Here is a 14,080-nt window from a genome sequence, read left to right as displayed (position 1 = left end):
AAATGTTTCGTTAAATATTTGTGTGCTACAATACATTTATACTGCACACTCATGTGCAATGTACAAACCATATAAAACCTGTATCAGTATTAAAGTGAGCAGCTCACATGTATGAAAAATGCATAAAGAACTTGCAAACATGTTTCCAATACATTGAAATACATTCAATACATATAATGCCACTGAAATTTAGTCTTTTCATGTTACTGGCTGTTAAAAAATATTTTTCTTTGCTACTGCCTTCTATTCCTGTGATGCTATGGAACACAGTAGACGAGTCAATTCTACTGTAACTACATTAATTTCTCTCCCGCTTACAACACCCCCCAACCCTTCTCAAATTGCAGTCCATCTTGCAAATATCTGAGTGGCAGCTAGAAGGAGACCGCATCAAGAGCAAGCTTGAGATTGACCCAGCAAGGCAAATGGACTCGGGGAACTATGAATGCCAGGCAGACAACAAGTACGCCATCGACAGTCGAACCTTCAAAGCCGACTTCAGCTCCCTGGGCAGCTAGGCTGCAGCAGTTTGCTTCAGAAACTTGCAACAACAGGTACTATCAGCAGACAGACACCAAATCCACCTGACACATGCATCCACTAAATATTTCTCCATTAATCAGTTTAGGCATCGCATTGATTGACAGCAACCTGCATCATTCAATGTGGCACAGTGGATGGTTAGGCACATGAAAGGCTCAGTTTCAGCAACAACTGATAGAAAGTCAAAAAGCAAATCAAGCGAATCAGCTTTTACTTGACTCTGGAAATATAAGCTCATGTATTCCTAAAAGAAGAAGCACAAAATTGTCACAAAGCAAACTTACACTATCACATCTATGGACAAGCTGGAGAATAGCTAGTGTGTCCAAATCTCAAACAGAAATTGTATCTTACAAAGCACCTCCATCATTTACACATTTTCATTTCTTCAGCAACTAACCACAAGTGAGACATTCAATCTGCGCATATATTACAAGGCAGCAAAAGGACAAATATAACTTGCTTTTATCTGCATCAGAAGAGAGCATACTACCTTATGTCGCAGAGTTTTTTTTTTTTCTTTTTCCTTGTGTCTTAAACTTTATAGTTCTGCTTTTTGCTCATTTAGCTCTTGAATCATACAGGTAACAAGATCTTAGTGATATGCCAACATTGTAAATAGTCAATTCTAATCAGCTTCACTCCATCTACTTAGTAAAACCAAACAGAATGCAGAAAACCAACAAGAACATACACTCATAGAGCTTACTACATCTGTTTACCTGCTGCATTGTAGTGTGTTATTTCCCGTCGCAAAACAGACTACAAAATATAATTAAGAAACAAGAAGAGTACTATCAGAAAGAAGTAGCACAGAGTTCCCACTTGCCTAAAGTTCAGAAACAAAGATCCTGCCCAACAAAGCTTAAATTCCTAAATTCCTGTTTGCATGCAGCAACTTTACTCATACAGGAAAACGAACACATACGAAACAAGCTTACAGCAGCAATAACGCAGAAAATACTAAATGCCAGAAACATGACGAATTTGAAATCGCACAGTAAAAGCGTGTTGAGATTCTTTTTTAACAGCAATGAAAACAATGCAATAAAAAGGAAAAGGTTCTCAACCTCAAGTTAAGGTTTCTTAAGCCCATACTTGTAAACCAAACTCTCCCCCTTGTTAAGATTGGGAAGCTCATGACATTCAACATGATGACACTACAGAGATGGATGGCAGAGAGTGAAGCCATGGTGGCCAACGAGACTGTGGGTTCCATTCATTCACCCTCACGAGTGTTTCATCATTAGCACCATCATCGTGTAGTGCAAACAGCCACAGCCGACACAAGCATGTACACACAACAGACCTTTGTTTCCCATTAAAGTAACAGAAACGCACCAAAACACTTGTAAGCCCCAGCAATCACCCGTTTCCTAGTACCTGTCAGTGCCAAAGTCTCTTTCATGTCAAAGATAAACAGGTGTCTTATGCTTGGTACAAAATGCCAAACACAAAACAGCATGTGCGTTACAAGTCCCTCGTTGCGCATTCTGTGTGTAGCTCTCTAGCAGCTCCGCTCATGTGTCTCTGATTGTTAAAAATAAAAGAGAGTTCGGCCAGCTGTTCTCATGTTGTTGTCGTACATTTGATGCATTTGTGCTGTGGATGCTTGATTTACATACTTTATATAAATGTCACCATGCTTAACAATGAAATGGTACCTGCATAATACAAACTATAGTTAAAGTAAGGCAGAGAGGTTGTAAGTCTTTTAGATCCTCAAATATTGCCTGCATCAGCACTGAATAATTATATCCTCTGCTGTGTACATCCTTTGTGTGAAGGCACTTACGTTTCTCACACCTATTAATTCTGTGTTTTTTCTTGTGCACTAGAAGTTCAGTGACAGTAACAATAGTTACTGTTTCATTACATGAATCTTTACATGGCATCGAGTACACCTGTGGTGCATAGCCACTATTGAAAAACAGGGTTACACCTAACGGCAAACTACCACTATTGTTAAGCAACAATACCATCAAATGCCCACTTTACAAGCTAATAGGAATCAATTACTAGCACAGAATTCCTCGATGGTACACTCATTGTTTGTGTCCCTAGTCCTAGAGTCAACAAACTATTTACGATGGATTCAAAGAGTAACTGCTAAGGGTCCATAAAGACAAAAAGACTCTCCTGTGTCAACTATTACAGAAATGTTACACGTCGCTTCATGCCTGTAAGAAAACTTAGTAAGTAACTGCCAAGGGTAGTATGCTCCAAAGCATACATGAACCAGTCCCAAAGACAACCTGTTTTGACACTTATGTAGTAAGTGAAGATTGCTCGGCCATAGTAAAAAAATAAAGTGTTGATGTGCTAAGAAAGTCAGTGTTGCTTGAAAAGCAAAGAACTGCCAGCGATAGCAGAGTATTCGACAACTACATAAATTAAGGCTTGTAGCAGTTTTATAGAAACTATAAATGACATGAAAAATTTGCTTACTAACTAAACACACGTGGTGTCACGTGCCCAAAACACACATGAACAGAGTTCAATCAACGATCATGGGCACTCATGGTCCCAACGCTGGCGTGGTGAAGAGCACCAGCAGCCGGGGGCAGGCGTGCTTATCCTAAAGTGCACATTCCATGCAGCTGTACCCTTCCCCATTTCATCTGCACTACACTTCCAAAACATGGAAGACCACAAAACCTCCAACTCTGGGCATGCGGGAAGACAGCATGAACTATTACCAGCCACCTAGGCTTGCCCTCACACCCGCAACTGATCAAGTGACCTCAATTACAGAAAGTTGCAATAGCAGGAACCATTTTCCAGCACTTAAAAGAAAACAGAAAAGAAACCTAATATTAAAAAGCAACAGAACAGAGGGAACAGTGTACTGGAATGTGGAAACACAGGAACTCTAGAACCAGTGTTTCCTCTGCCCTGTTGCTTTATGTCCTGTAGCTTTCTATTCTTTTGCCTTCCTTTCTTTTCTCGTATGAGCGTTGGAGATTTCTTAAGATCAAGTGGCCTCCAGTACTCAGTACACAGGCCAAGTGGGCATGGAGAACTGGGTAACGCAGGCTATGCATGTGCCATTGCACCAGAACAGCACAGCAGCGGCTGCAAAAATGTACCTTAAAGGGACACTAACGGCAAATACTAAGTCGATGTGTACTGTTTAAATACCATTCCAGAAACCTCACAACGTTTTTTTCATGCGAGGAAAAGACTTGGTTCACGAGGAAATTGCATCTGAAGGGTGTGAATACCTTTTTCGAAATTCAAATCTCTCGCTACCCAACCAGGGGAGTGGTGACATTGCATACACTATCACCGCCCTTTGCTGCCATCGATGAGTAAAATGGTGCCAGACAGACAGTGGTACAGGTTTTTGCCCAAAACACAAACTCGAGGCCATGTTGAAACCGAGCCAAGACAGATAGGTGGATTCGCCGCTGCAGCTGCTTTTTGGTTAAGAGGCATGGACTATTCGGGTATGCCACGACATAACCTAGAAGTTCAATTCTCTGCTACTTGCATATTGTGCAAGTTTCGCGAGCCAGCGAAACCAGCGTGGCACTACCCGATAACGAGAACGCAGGTGGTACAGATTCCAGCGAAAACAAAACCTTTCAACCGCCCATGTTATTGTGAAGTGTAATCTTTTTTCTAAAAATAAAATAGAACTGGACAAGCAGCATATTATTTTGTCTTATATGATGCAATAATTGTATTTGTAATGAGTGGATGAGTACTAGTGACATAATTTAAATGAGGAGTGCTTTTGTGATCGGGCAAGTACTTGAATGTCCCAGGGCAGTCTCTAATCATGTCCTGCACTTCCTTCAATTTCTTTATTGCTAAGGCTCTGTTCACGATAATATTGATGCCTTAGAGATCTGAAAGCTGAATTTACCACCATATCACTTCGACGCTTCTGTATGAGGGGGGAAGCAAGAAAATTGGACTGGCTTCATGGAGCTCTTCATAATTGTATTGCTGCGTTCTACTACTAGAATACAGTGCAATATGCAATTTACTGAACCCAAAGCAGGAACCAGACAAGCAGAAAAATAAAAATGAAATTGGAGGTGAGAGGACATCGAACAATCTCCAACATGTAAGTGGAAGATAAGTTCTCTTATGCTTGGCCGTGCACAACATATGGTCACAGTACTAACCTGCGGGCTCAAAAACATGGGTTAAGCTACTCAAATTTCTGGCACCACCGCTAACATCAAAAGTTACCTGTACTCCGCAAGATGAGTGGCCTGCAAGCTATCCTTCATGCCAAATGCCTCTAGGAAGTTGACAAAGCAGGTCAGGGACCAATTATTTAACTTGGTATTCTGGCCATCACACACTCTTATGCTAACTGCATTTCTAGCAGGCACAGCTTCATTTGACTAGTGCAATTCACGTCTCTGAGTCATCAAGTTGCAGTCAACACAGTTGTCTCAGCAGGGCTTAAGAGGCACTAGCTATGTGCCAAATGAGACTATGTCTTCAACAAGAAACAGCCTGTGTACACATATGCTTTTCAGCACCATGGATGCATAACAGCCAGGGCTGCTAGCAAACTTGCGCATTACCACCACTTAAAATACCTATCTTATGTTCTGTGGAAACCACGCCAAGAAATTCTGAAAGCTGAATTTGCAACCATGTCACTCGGGCGCTTCTGTATGAGGGGGGAAGCAAGGAAACTGGACTGGCTTCATGGAGCTCTTCATAATTGTATTGCTTCGTTCTACTACTAGGTGGGTGCAGAGGAACACCTAACAAATCAGTACCCAAGCCGACGTGGCTGTAAAATGTTTGACGGGTCTGTGGTGACAATTTTCTCAATTGTTGTGGTATTACTCTTGCGAAATCATAACATATATTGGTCAAAGACAGCATATCTCCTTAAGCTTTTGACACCTTTTTGGAAAAATGGCTAAAACAAACACATTTGAAATGCTCAAAACTATGCTTAAGGAGGAGGCACTAAGTCGCTCACAAATTTTTTAGTGGTTTGGGCGATTCCAAGAGCAGAAAAGAAAAACTCAGTGCCCTTCTTCTCTGTGAAGAAGGATGACCAGCAAAGCTGTGTATGTGGGCCCCTTAATGGCAAACTGCAACCTCCGCCGCTGGTCGGCTCGGCATTACACTATCTTCAGGATCGGCCCACTTATGGGGAGTCCTTAATGCCAGCTTCACCTCCGCTGTGGGTAGGCCCAGCATTGCACTATCCTTGGGATCGGCTCACGTATGGGGAATGTTTAATGCCTGCGTCACCTCCGTCACAGGTCGGCCCGGCATTGCACTATCTTTGGGGATCTTTTTTCTACACGCGGACACGATAGGGGGGAATGTAGCCCTTAACAGCTTCGCTGTAGCATCCTCTTTTTGGCTGACCTTGAAAGAGTTTTACCCACAATACTGCCAAAAAGGTTCCACAAAACACCAACAAGAGTCATCGCTATGCAGTTGACAAGATTTCAGAAGCTGCTGGTGTCTGGTTTGGTTGAAGCTCTGTGAGTGGGTTTGGAGTGTGAAATTATTATTCAGACACATTGCCACAATGTTGGCACAAAAATAAAAAATGCAAAGATCACTTATTCGATTTCTTGCCAGGATTATAAAAATCACATCGTAAGTGAACCAAACCTTTTTTTTCTAAGATCATCATGTGTTATGAAAGCTCATGCTATAGGTACGACCCCAAAACCAACAGAGTTTCGGGTTAGTTGACTCTTTTTTCACCGAGACCGAAAAAAATGCAACAAGTGTGCTCATGTGAACACAATGGCCACATTTCTCCTTTTTACTTCTTCGTTTTTTTGGGGGATTGTACAGATGAAACTTATTTCACCTGGACAGATTGCCAATCAGCAATTCTACAGAGAGGTATTAAGGCGATTAAGAAAGAATGTGCAATGGAAATGCACAAAATTGTGGAATGCAGGCCACTGTACTTTGCCTTGCAGGAATGGGCCAGTGCTTCCCACGTGCCCTATTTATCAGACCAACCTTCCTGTGATCTTTTTCTTTACAATTAGAGAAGAAAATTCAACAAAGGAAGGATATTTACCACTGGGCACGAGGTGAAGACAAATTTGCAGGGGCCACTCAACAACATTAGGCTAGAGAAGCTCCAGAGTTGCTTCAAACAATGGGGGAAATGATTGAGAAAGTGTATCGACTTGGTTGGAGATTATGTTGAAAGAAACGAAGTGCTATCTCCTAAATAAAAATACTTTTTTTTAAAGATGGTTTGATCTTTTGGTGGGCCGCCCTATGTACGTGTTTATCATGTGATTGAATGCACCATCAATCTTGGCTCCAAGGAAAAGGTAAGTGACTCGGAAGAGCAAGTTAATCTTTGGAGTCGGTCTTGTCACTAGCAGCTTTGAAGGTCACTACTTACAACATCCCTGCATGAAAGTCACATAGCATCTGGCCCTTAATGTTAAACAATTAAGCAGCATGTGGGTTGCAAGTGCACTCATGTACAACATTCCAACATTATATTTTATTTGTAATCCCTAAATTTTCAATGAATTACCAAGCAGTAGCAGGTAAATAATGATACCTCAGTGAAATACCATATGTAGTACTTGTTAGTGTTACTATGATTTCATTCCCTTTCAAGCACACTTTTGTCCCTCACAAGATCCTCTGCTTCCTCACGTGAAATATCAAACATTACAAAATGCAGATCTGGGTCGTGATTCTATAGCAATTCTGTCTGCTTGATTTTATGCCACTCTTATCATTCACCATTCATGGACAGCTGATCTCATTGATAACGTCGGTGGAGCATCACTCTGATGACTGACAACACGCAAAAAAGAATAGCATCGAAAAGGACATCACTACAAAGTCCTGATTATGGATCTTTTAACTCTCCTATGGCTACTGCCCTTTACAAATCCCGTCTGATTTCACAAGGCCAGCATGCTGCAGAGAATACTGTGGTCTAGGGGAGCATATTAGTGCAATGTGGAAACAATGACTCCTTAGGAGGGAGTAGGAAAGAACAAAGCATGGCTATTCCCTGGTCGCTTTCTCCTACTAATTCTTTGTTTCCACATCACACTAATATGTGCCCCATAGACCACAATATTCTTTGCACCATGCTGACCTTGTGAAATCAGCTGCGATCTGTAAAGGGTAGTAGCCGTAGGAGAGTTCAAAGATGCCGGTTTGTGATTTCGTAGTGATGCCTTTTTCAATGCTATTCTTTTTTGCATGTTGTCAGTTGTCAGATCGACGCTCTAACCACGTCATCAATGAGATCAGCACTCCATGAATAGTGGATGATAAAAGTGGCATAGAATAGAGCAGGCTTTGCAGTCTGCAACGATGAGATTACTCTTACACGGACTCCTCAATACCAGCTCTAGCACTGCAGTCATCTTGAACAAAGCGGAAGCTGTACAGGATGCACACTGCAAAACTATAGCTAGGTTAACTGAATTTCCAAGAAGTATGGCTCACATCAGGTAAATTCTTGTTGCACTCTCCCTCTGAAAAGTTGACCATTCGAATTTCAGTGGCGTAACTATGCATTCAGCCTGAACAAATAATTCACCTTAACAGGTACCTCCTCTTTTGGACAGTATATGAGCACAGTTTCAGACAGCGCTCACCAGTTCCCTTGAAGTGTGCTGCAAGCGCTAGGTTTAAGAGATGATAATTATAATGACTCACTTGCGCTCTCGTTTCACGAGAGACACGTAGTCATGGGACCGCGCATAGTAGCCGTCTGCAGAGAGGGCACCCCAGAAGTTGGACCACAGACTCTTCTCTCTTGACAACAGTGGTGCTACGATTGTCCTGTAATGTAAAAAATGCACAGTTTTTTTTTCAGGTTCAAAGGGACCCTGAAACGATTCCAATGATTTAGTACACACATACTAAGGGTAGGTCCTTCTGATCATTAAGTGAAACATTTAAGCCCTCCGCATAAAGTGTGCATCATTAAAAGGTTTTAAAAATATGCACCGCTACAGATCATAGCAGTGCCGCTCCTCTGAGTTTTTAGCCACCCCACCCTAATTGATGCGGTTGGCCAAACTGACCCCAGTTGGGCAAGCTATAAGATCAGCCACCCAGGTATAGCATCATCGATAATTTTTCCAACTTTATGGTGAACAAATGTTGTTCATAATAGCTGGAATGTTGCTTAATTTGTTTCTATAAGAGATGTAACAGAAAGAGAATACCCAACGACCACTTATCACTGCACTCAAGCACTTCCGGCAAAGAGCAAGTGTCTTCTGCTTGTGCTACAATGTGCTCTGTGTTGATGCGAGCTGCGTGGTCAGTGTTAACCTGGAGATTTCCTTCCGCGAGCACCATAGATCGCCCTTGTTGCGTTGTGGACTGCAAACATAGCCAGCGGTGGTATGTCAAGCTGCAATTGTGTCCCTCTGCAAGGCAGCAGACGAGCAGAGTGGCTGCAGTGCATCAAACTGTCGGTATCTGATTGGCAGCAGGATTTATGCGTTTGCGGCCATCACTTCACGCCAGAGGATTACTATCCCAATAGAGTTTTAGCGTGTCTGGTATTTGGGTAAATGCAAGCACAAGCGGACTGAGCATTTTACCGGATGAGCTGAGGCACAAACGTGAACATCCTGCACGATGCAGCACCTGATGGCACAGAGCTCAGCCAGACAAACACACAGAGCCAATATAGCAGTAACCAAGTGTATTCTACTTTGCTCCTGGTACAAATTTTCAGTAGGAACGTAATCATGAGCACATTGACTTTTTAAATGTTTAAAATGTTTTACACTTGGATACAGCAATATTAGCTCCGTGTTTGGCTGGTTAAGCTCTGTGCCACAACATGGCTGCAGGATGCAGGCCACTCAGGTTGCTCCGTTTATGCTAAATCCCCTTCATCACAGTGGTAGTAGTAAGGAGGCGCCTTAGCTTACGCCTCCGCCCATCCGTCAAAACATCTGTTCGCCTGTGATTACCAGAATACCGGACACACTCGGCCCTGTGACAGAATGCTCGCAACACAAGCTGCTTGGATAGCTCGCATTGGGAATAAGCGGCCAGGCAGCTTGCGGAGAGGCCAGAGAGGCTTCACACACTGGCTCCAAAACAACCGAAAGTAGATAACACGACGTCACATTGTGACGCAGAGCCAGTGAAGGTGGAGCTTAACCCCAATCAATCAGCAAACGAGTTGAGGAGAAAAAGCATGGCTAGGAAGGAGGGTAACTTGTAATCGTCCCTAGCTTTCTTGATATGAGACGCTTAACTTAAATTGTGGCATTAATGTTTTAGTGTAGCTGTACCCTACACATCTACAAAATTCATCTAAACCATTTCAGAGACCCTTTAAGCAGTACGTACATCTTCAGCAAAAGCATAAAGTTTTTATAACTTGGCAGTATACAGAGAAAGCCTACCAAGAAAATAAAAGCTGCCTTTGCACAAGTATAGTATACCTTTAGGGAGGCCAAGACCTTCCAATTTTTCTCAGAAATCTTCATGGATAAGCAGACAGGGAACAGCGGTCAGTGTTTCATTATGCAGAAGTACCCATTTATAGCAGGTCACTTCTTATAGGCGATTTACAACAGGCCAATTACAATGAACACTCAGTTACTCCAGTGGTCGTATCCATAAACCAAATACATTTTTTCCACCACATGTCAGCAAGCTAAGACATTAGTTAACCTTAACTAATTAGTCAGTTCAATGCCAAATTATACTAACTTGTGCAATACAACCGCAAATGATAATGCGCACATTTCAGTCAAGTATAAAACAACAGCACTTTTTAGAAGCTCGGTACAACAGTGGCTCACAAGGATACACCATTATTCTGCTGAGCATGAGATTGCAGACTTAATTTCTGGCCTTAGCGGATGAATTCCACAGGGGCATAAAGCAAAACACCCTGTACAGTGCTTTGAGCAGATGTGAAAGAACCCCAAGTTGACAAAATTGATTTAAAGCCCCCTCTATGGCATCCTTCTTAGGCTGTGTTTTTCTTTGGGATGCAAAGTGCCAGCATTAAATTCACTGTGCTTGCTTATCCAGGGACACAACGAGAAGAAAGGAAGTGGAGTGCCGGAGTGAGGTAGGTGACAACTCCGGCAGGCATGTTAATCTGATTAACATACTGACTGATGGTCAGTCATCTCATATATACATGTCATTGTGATTAACCTCAAATACACAGCTTCTACATGTACTTCCTACGCGTGCTTGTGATGGTTACAATATGAGCTATTAAAATATGTTGTTTCAGTGATGCTGAACACATTGTGCACTGTCTGCAGCAATCACACAAATTCAACGTTTTCTCCAAACACAGCATTTCACATATGCTTGCAAAGTTGTTTCTGAGTCTCAACTTGCAACAAGCCTAAAACAACACAAACCATTATATAGCCTCCAAAGTTAACACACGAAACAAAAAAACTCATAGCTTTAAAAAAAAGAATGTTTGTTTACAGTGAAACATCGAAAAGTTGGCAAGAAACTGAATAACCCTATTCAGCTGTTCTGTGCGCAGGGAAGGTGAGAGAGGAAGAAAAACAAAGGTAGGTATGACATGCAATGGCAACAACAGGCAGTGTATGCATAAAAATAAGTGAACTAACTGGAGTGAAATTTACAGCTTATGTTCAAGAACTGTGCCAAATAAAAACTAAATTAAGCCCCCGGATGACCAGCATAGTGCATTCAGAGCCCTGCAAATGGGCCAATTCATTTCTTCAAACAGATTTCAGTGGCCAACATGATAATTTTAAAATTTATGAAAAAAAAAACTTTCTTCATGGGAACAAATATAAATGTTGCCTTTTCTGGTACATGCAAGTATCTGTTCAGCTTTAATTATGAGAAGACCACAGAGCAAGAGGCGTAACACAGTGCGCACCTGTTTGTCTCAATGAGAAGCCTCAGGGTACCAGGATTGTCAATGTGGACTTCACTGTCCACAAAGAAGGCATAATCGCAGTTGATCTTCAAGCACTCCTCCCTGAAATAGATTGGGTACATTCAGCAAGCAGCAAGTTCAGGACACATATCACCTTTCACCTGCCAACAGAACTTAAGATCTAACATTGCATGGCACAACACTGCTATGGAGCTACAAATAAATGGCAAGGTATTTCTTGGAGCATCGTCCATTGCAGTATAGCTCAGTGGTTATGGTGTTTTACTAAGAACGAAGTTATGAGTTCAATATCCAGTCGTGGCAGCCACATTTCAATAGAGCCAGACTGCAAAAACACTGGGTGCATATTACAAGAACCAACATTATGGGCAGCTGAAACAGGTAGTTGCATATTACAGCTAGCAGTTGAAATGGATAGCAGTTACGTATTACAGGTAGTTGAAGTTATGCCAGAACCCTTCACTATTATGTCTTGCATAGCCTGTGTGTCAACTTAATACAGCAAACCTGATCAATCACTCCCTCTAGTAGAATTCAACAAATGAATTAATATAAGTGTTAATTGCTTTATGACGCAGTTAATGTATCTGTGGCTGCACAAATAACCGAAGTTTTGCAGCAGAGGAACTAAAGGCAAGATGTGATTTGTCATACTGGCCTTAGTGTTTGTCTCTCTGTGGTTTGGCAACAAGCTGCATTAAAGAAACTGTAGCCGCCAACTCTACGTAAAGGTATGACTGAAAGCATGCAATGTATTGCATGCTTACAGCTATACCTTTAGGTAGGTAGTTAGGTTGTGTGCTGCTTTTCATAATGCTTTGTAACGCAATACGAAAAGCAGCACACAAGATGATGTAACACACAAAAAGAAAAAAAGCAACAAGGCGGCACATGCCCTGCTTATGTGTCACATTATACATTCTACTCCTAATTCAACCTTGCTGACACCGACGCAATTAACAGAATTAAACGGTGGGTCAAATTAGAAGAAGAGGCAGCAAAAATTCATCCAAACCTGCTGCTGCTTTGTTCGGCAAATCATAATATGCCCTTGAATTTAATGCACACGCAGCATTTAATGTGTCTAAATAGAAAACAAATTGCAAACCAATGTTAGCATGCCTTTAATTCTGGCAATCAGAAGAAAATTAAACCTGCAGCCTGCCTTTAGACATTATAAATTTATTCAAACTTAATCTCCATCAGTTACACTCGGAGAGCTCTTTATCGCTTGGAGTCCTGACATATCATCCTCCAAGCACTCCTCCGTGTTTGAAATTCTGCACTTTCTGAACAATTCCTCAAATAACCATCGTGAATAAGGATGATGGCCAATGGATGGACGGGTAACCACTTCGCCAGCTTGTCACGTGATGCAACACTGTGATATGCTGAAAATATCTGAACCTGCTTCACTTGCCACTAGCTTAGCACGTAAAATAACTTCTCTTTTGAATGGGCTTGCGTAAGGAAAGTAGCAAATCATCAGCGTCAACTTAAGCAAGAACTTCTTCTGTCACCATGTTGTGATAACAATGAAGATGACGCTGGCTCTGACAATTTGGCGTTGGCAATGCCGATTGTAATATGCAGAAAATTTTCAGACCCTTTTTTTTTTGAGAAGTGCATGCTCAAATTGGGTAACTACAGTAACCATTCAGTGTGAGCTGCCATTTTCACTTAGAACTGGAACAGGCTGAAAATCATCATTTTCGGTGGGCAACAGCATGTCTGCGATGCATTTACTGTCCTCTAGTGCCTTCAGGACAGATACTGCAGCCATTGAGGTCACCATTATGGTTACGCGAGTGCATACTATCCAGTCAAGCTCAAATTATTTAGTGGGGGCCAATTACAGGACTGACATAATAAAAATCTTGGACCACAGAAATGTATGGATGTCAGCCAGGACCTTCGGTTGGGATCGAATGAACTAAAGAGTTTAATTAAGCAGTCAAATTAACAAAGTCCATCATGTCTAATGTTACCACATTTTCACAAATCACTCTCCCTAACTAGCCCAGATATCCCTATCATTATAGAGTCCATTACAAAGCACCCTGTAGGTCTTCATCAAATGTTTTCAAAATGTGAGCCCTACAAAAGAGCCAAATTTCAGTCCGGTTTTAGCGTGCTGCCAGCAAAACAGTACAACATTATGTTTGTATTATACCCTAACACAGATAGCGAATCTGAAACCCATGCTGCATGCCCAGGCTAAGAAAATAACACTCTGCTTGTTCACAGACCCTACGTCCAATAAACTTTTGACACCGACTGCATACTGTGCTCACAGTCTCTGCACAAAGAACAAGCAGCACAAACAAGCAAAAAAAGTAACTCACAGAGCCAGATTACGGGCATGCCATTCTTTTTTGGCCTCGGACACATCCAAGTACTTCACAGAATGGTAAGCAGGCCCTTTCTCCTCCACGAACTTGGTCACCTCTGCATCATGGAACTCCTCCTAATAGTTGGCATATCAATGACAAAATATCAGACTCCATGGAGCAACAAATATGCTAAGAGGAGGTGCGTTCAAATCAAGAATGACACTGCACAACAATCTATTTTTACCGAAAGTGAGGTGCCTTTCACATTATGAAAGCAAATATGCAAACAAATTGATTTGCGAAGGTAGGTTTTGTAGTAAGTACTGTCAAA

At 41.8% G+C, this 14,080-nt stretch overlaps 2 protein-coding genes across 5 annotated transcripts in view; one reads left to right on the top strand and one right to left on the bottom strand.

Moving 5' to 3' along the window:
* LOC142575404 (immunoglobulin domain-containing protein oig-4-like) overlaps positions 1-2,111 on the top strand; it is a 417,771-nt gene extending 415,660 nt beyond the window's left edge. For both annotated transcript variants that reach the window (XM_075684760.1, XM_075684761.1), the window contains one exon: positions 348-2,111. In XM_075684760.1, coding sequence (XP_075540875.1) covers positions 348-518 — 171 coding nt within the window. In that variant the 3' untranslated portion in view covers positions 519-2,111. The remainder of the gene's footprint in view (positions 1-347) is intronic.
* The window catches only part of Plod (procollagen lysyl hydroxylase), a 204,952-nt gene that overhangs the window by 144,883 nt on the left and 45,989 nt on the right, over positions 1-14,080 (bottom strand). For all 3 annotated transcript variants that reach the window (XM_075684753.1, XM_075684754.1, XM_075684755.1), the window contains 3 exons: positions 13,762-13,883; positions 11,396-11,497; positions 8,197-8,322 (listed from right to left, as the gene is read on the bottom strand). In XM_075684753.1, coding sequence (XP_075540868.1) covers positions 8,197-8,322; positions 11,396-11,497; positions 13,762-13,883 — 350 coding nt within the window. The remainder of the gene's footprint in view (positions 1-8,196; positions 8,323-11,395; positions 11,498-13,761; positions 13,884-14,080) is intronic.

Source organism: Dermacentor variabilis, chromosome 3 (genome assembly GCF_050947875.1).
Source record: "Dermacentor variabilis isolate Ectoservices chromosome 3, ASM5094787v1, whole genome shotgun sequence".
In the NCBI taxonomy this organism is placed as follows: domain Eukaryota; kingdom Metazoa; phylum Arthropoda; class Arachnida; order Ixodida; family Ixodidae; genus Dermacentor; species Dermacentor variabilis.
The sequence above is the reverse complement of the archived record's forward strand: the minus strand, read 5'-3'. Positions and strand labels throughout refer to the sequence as shown.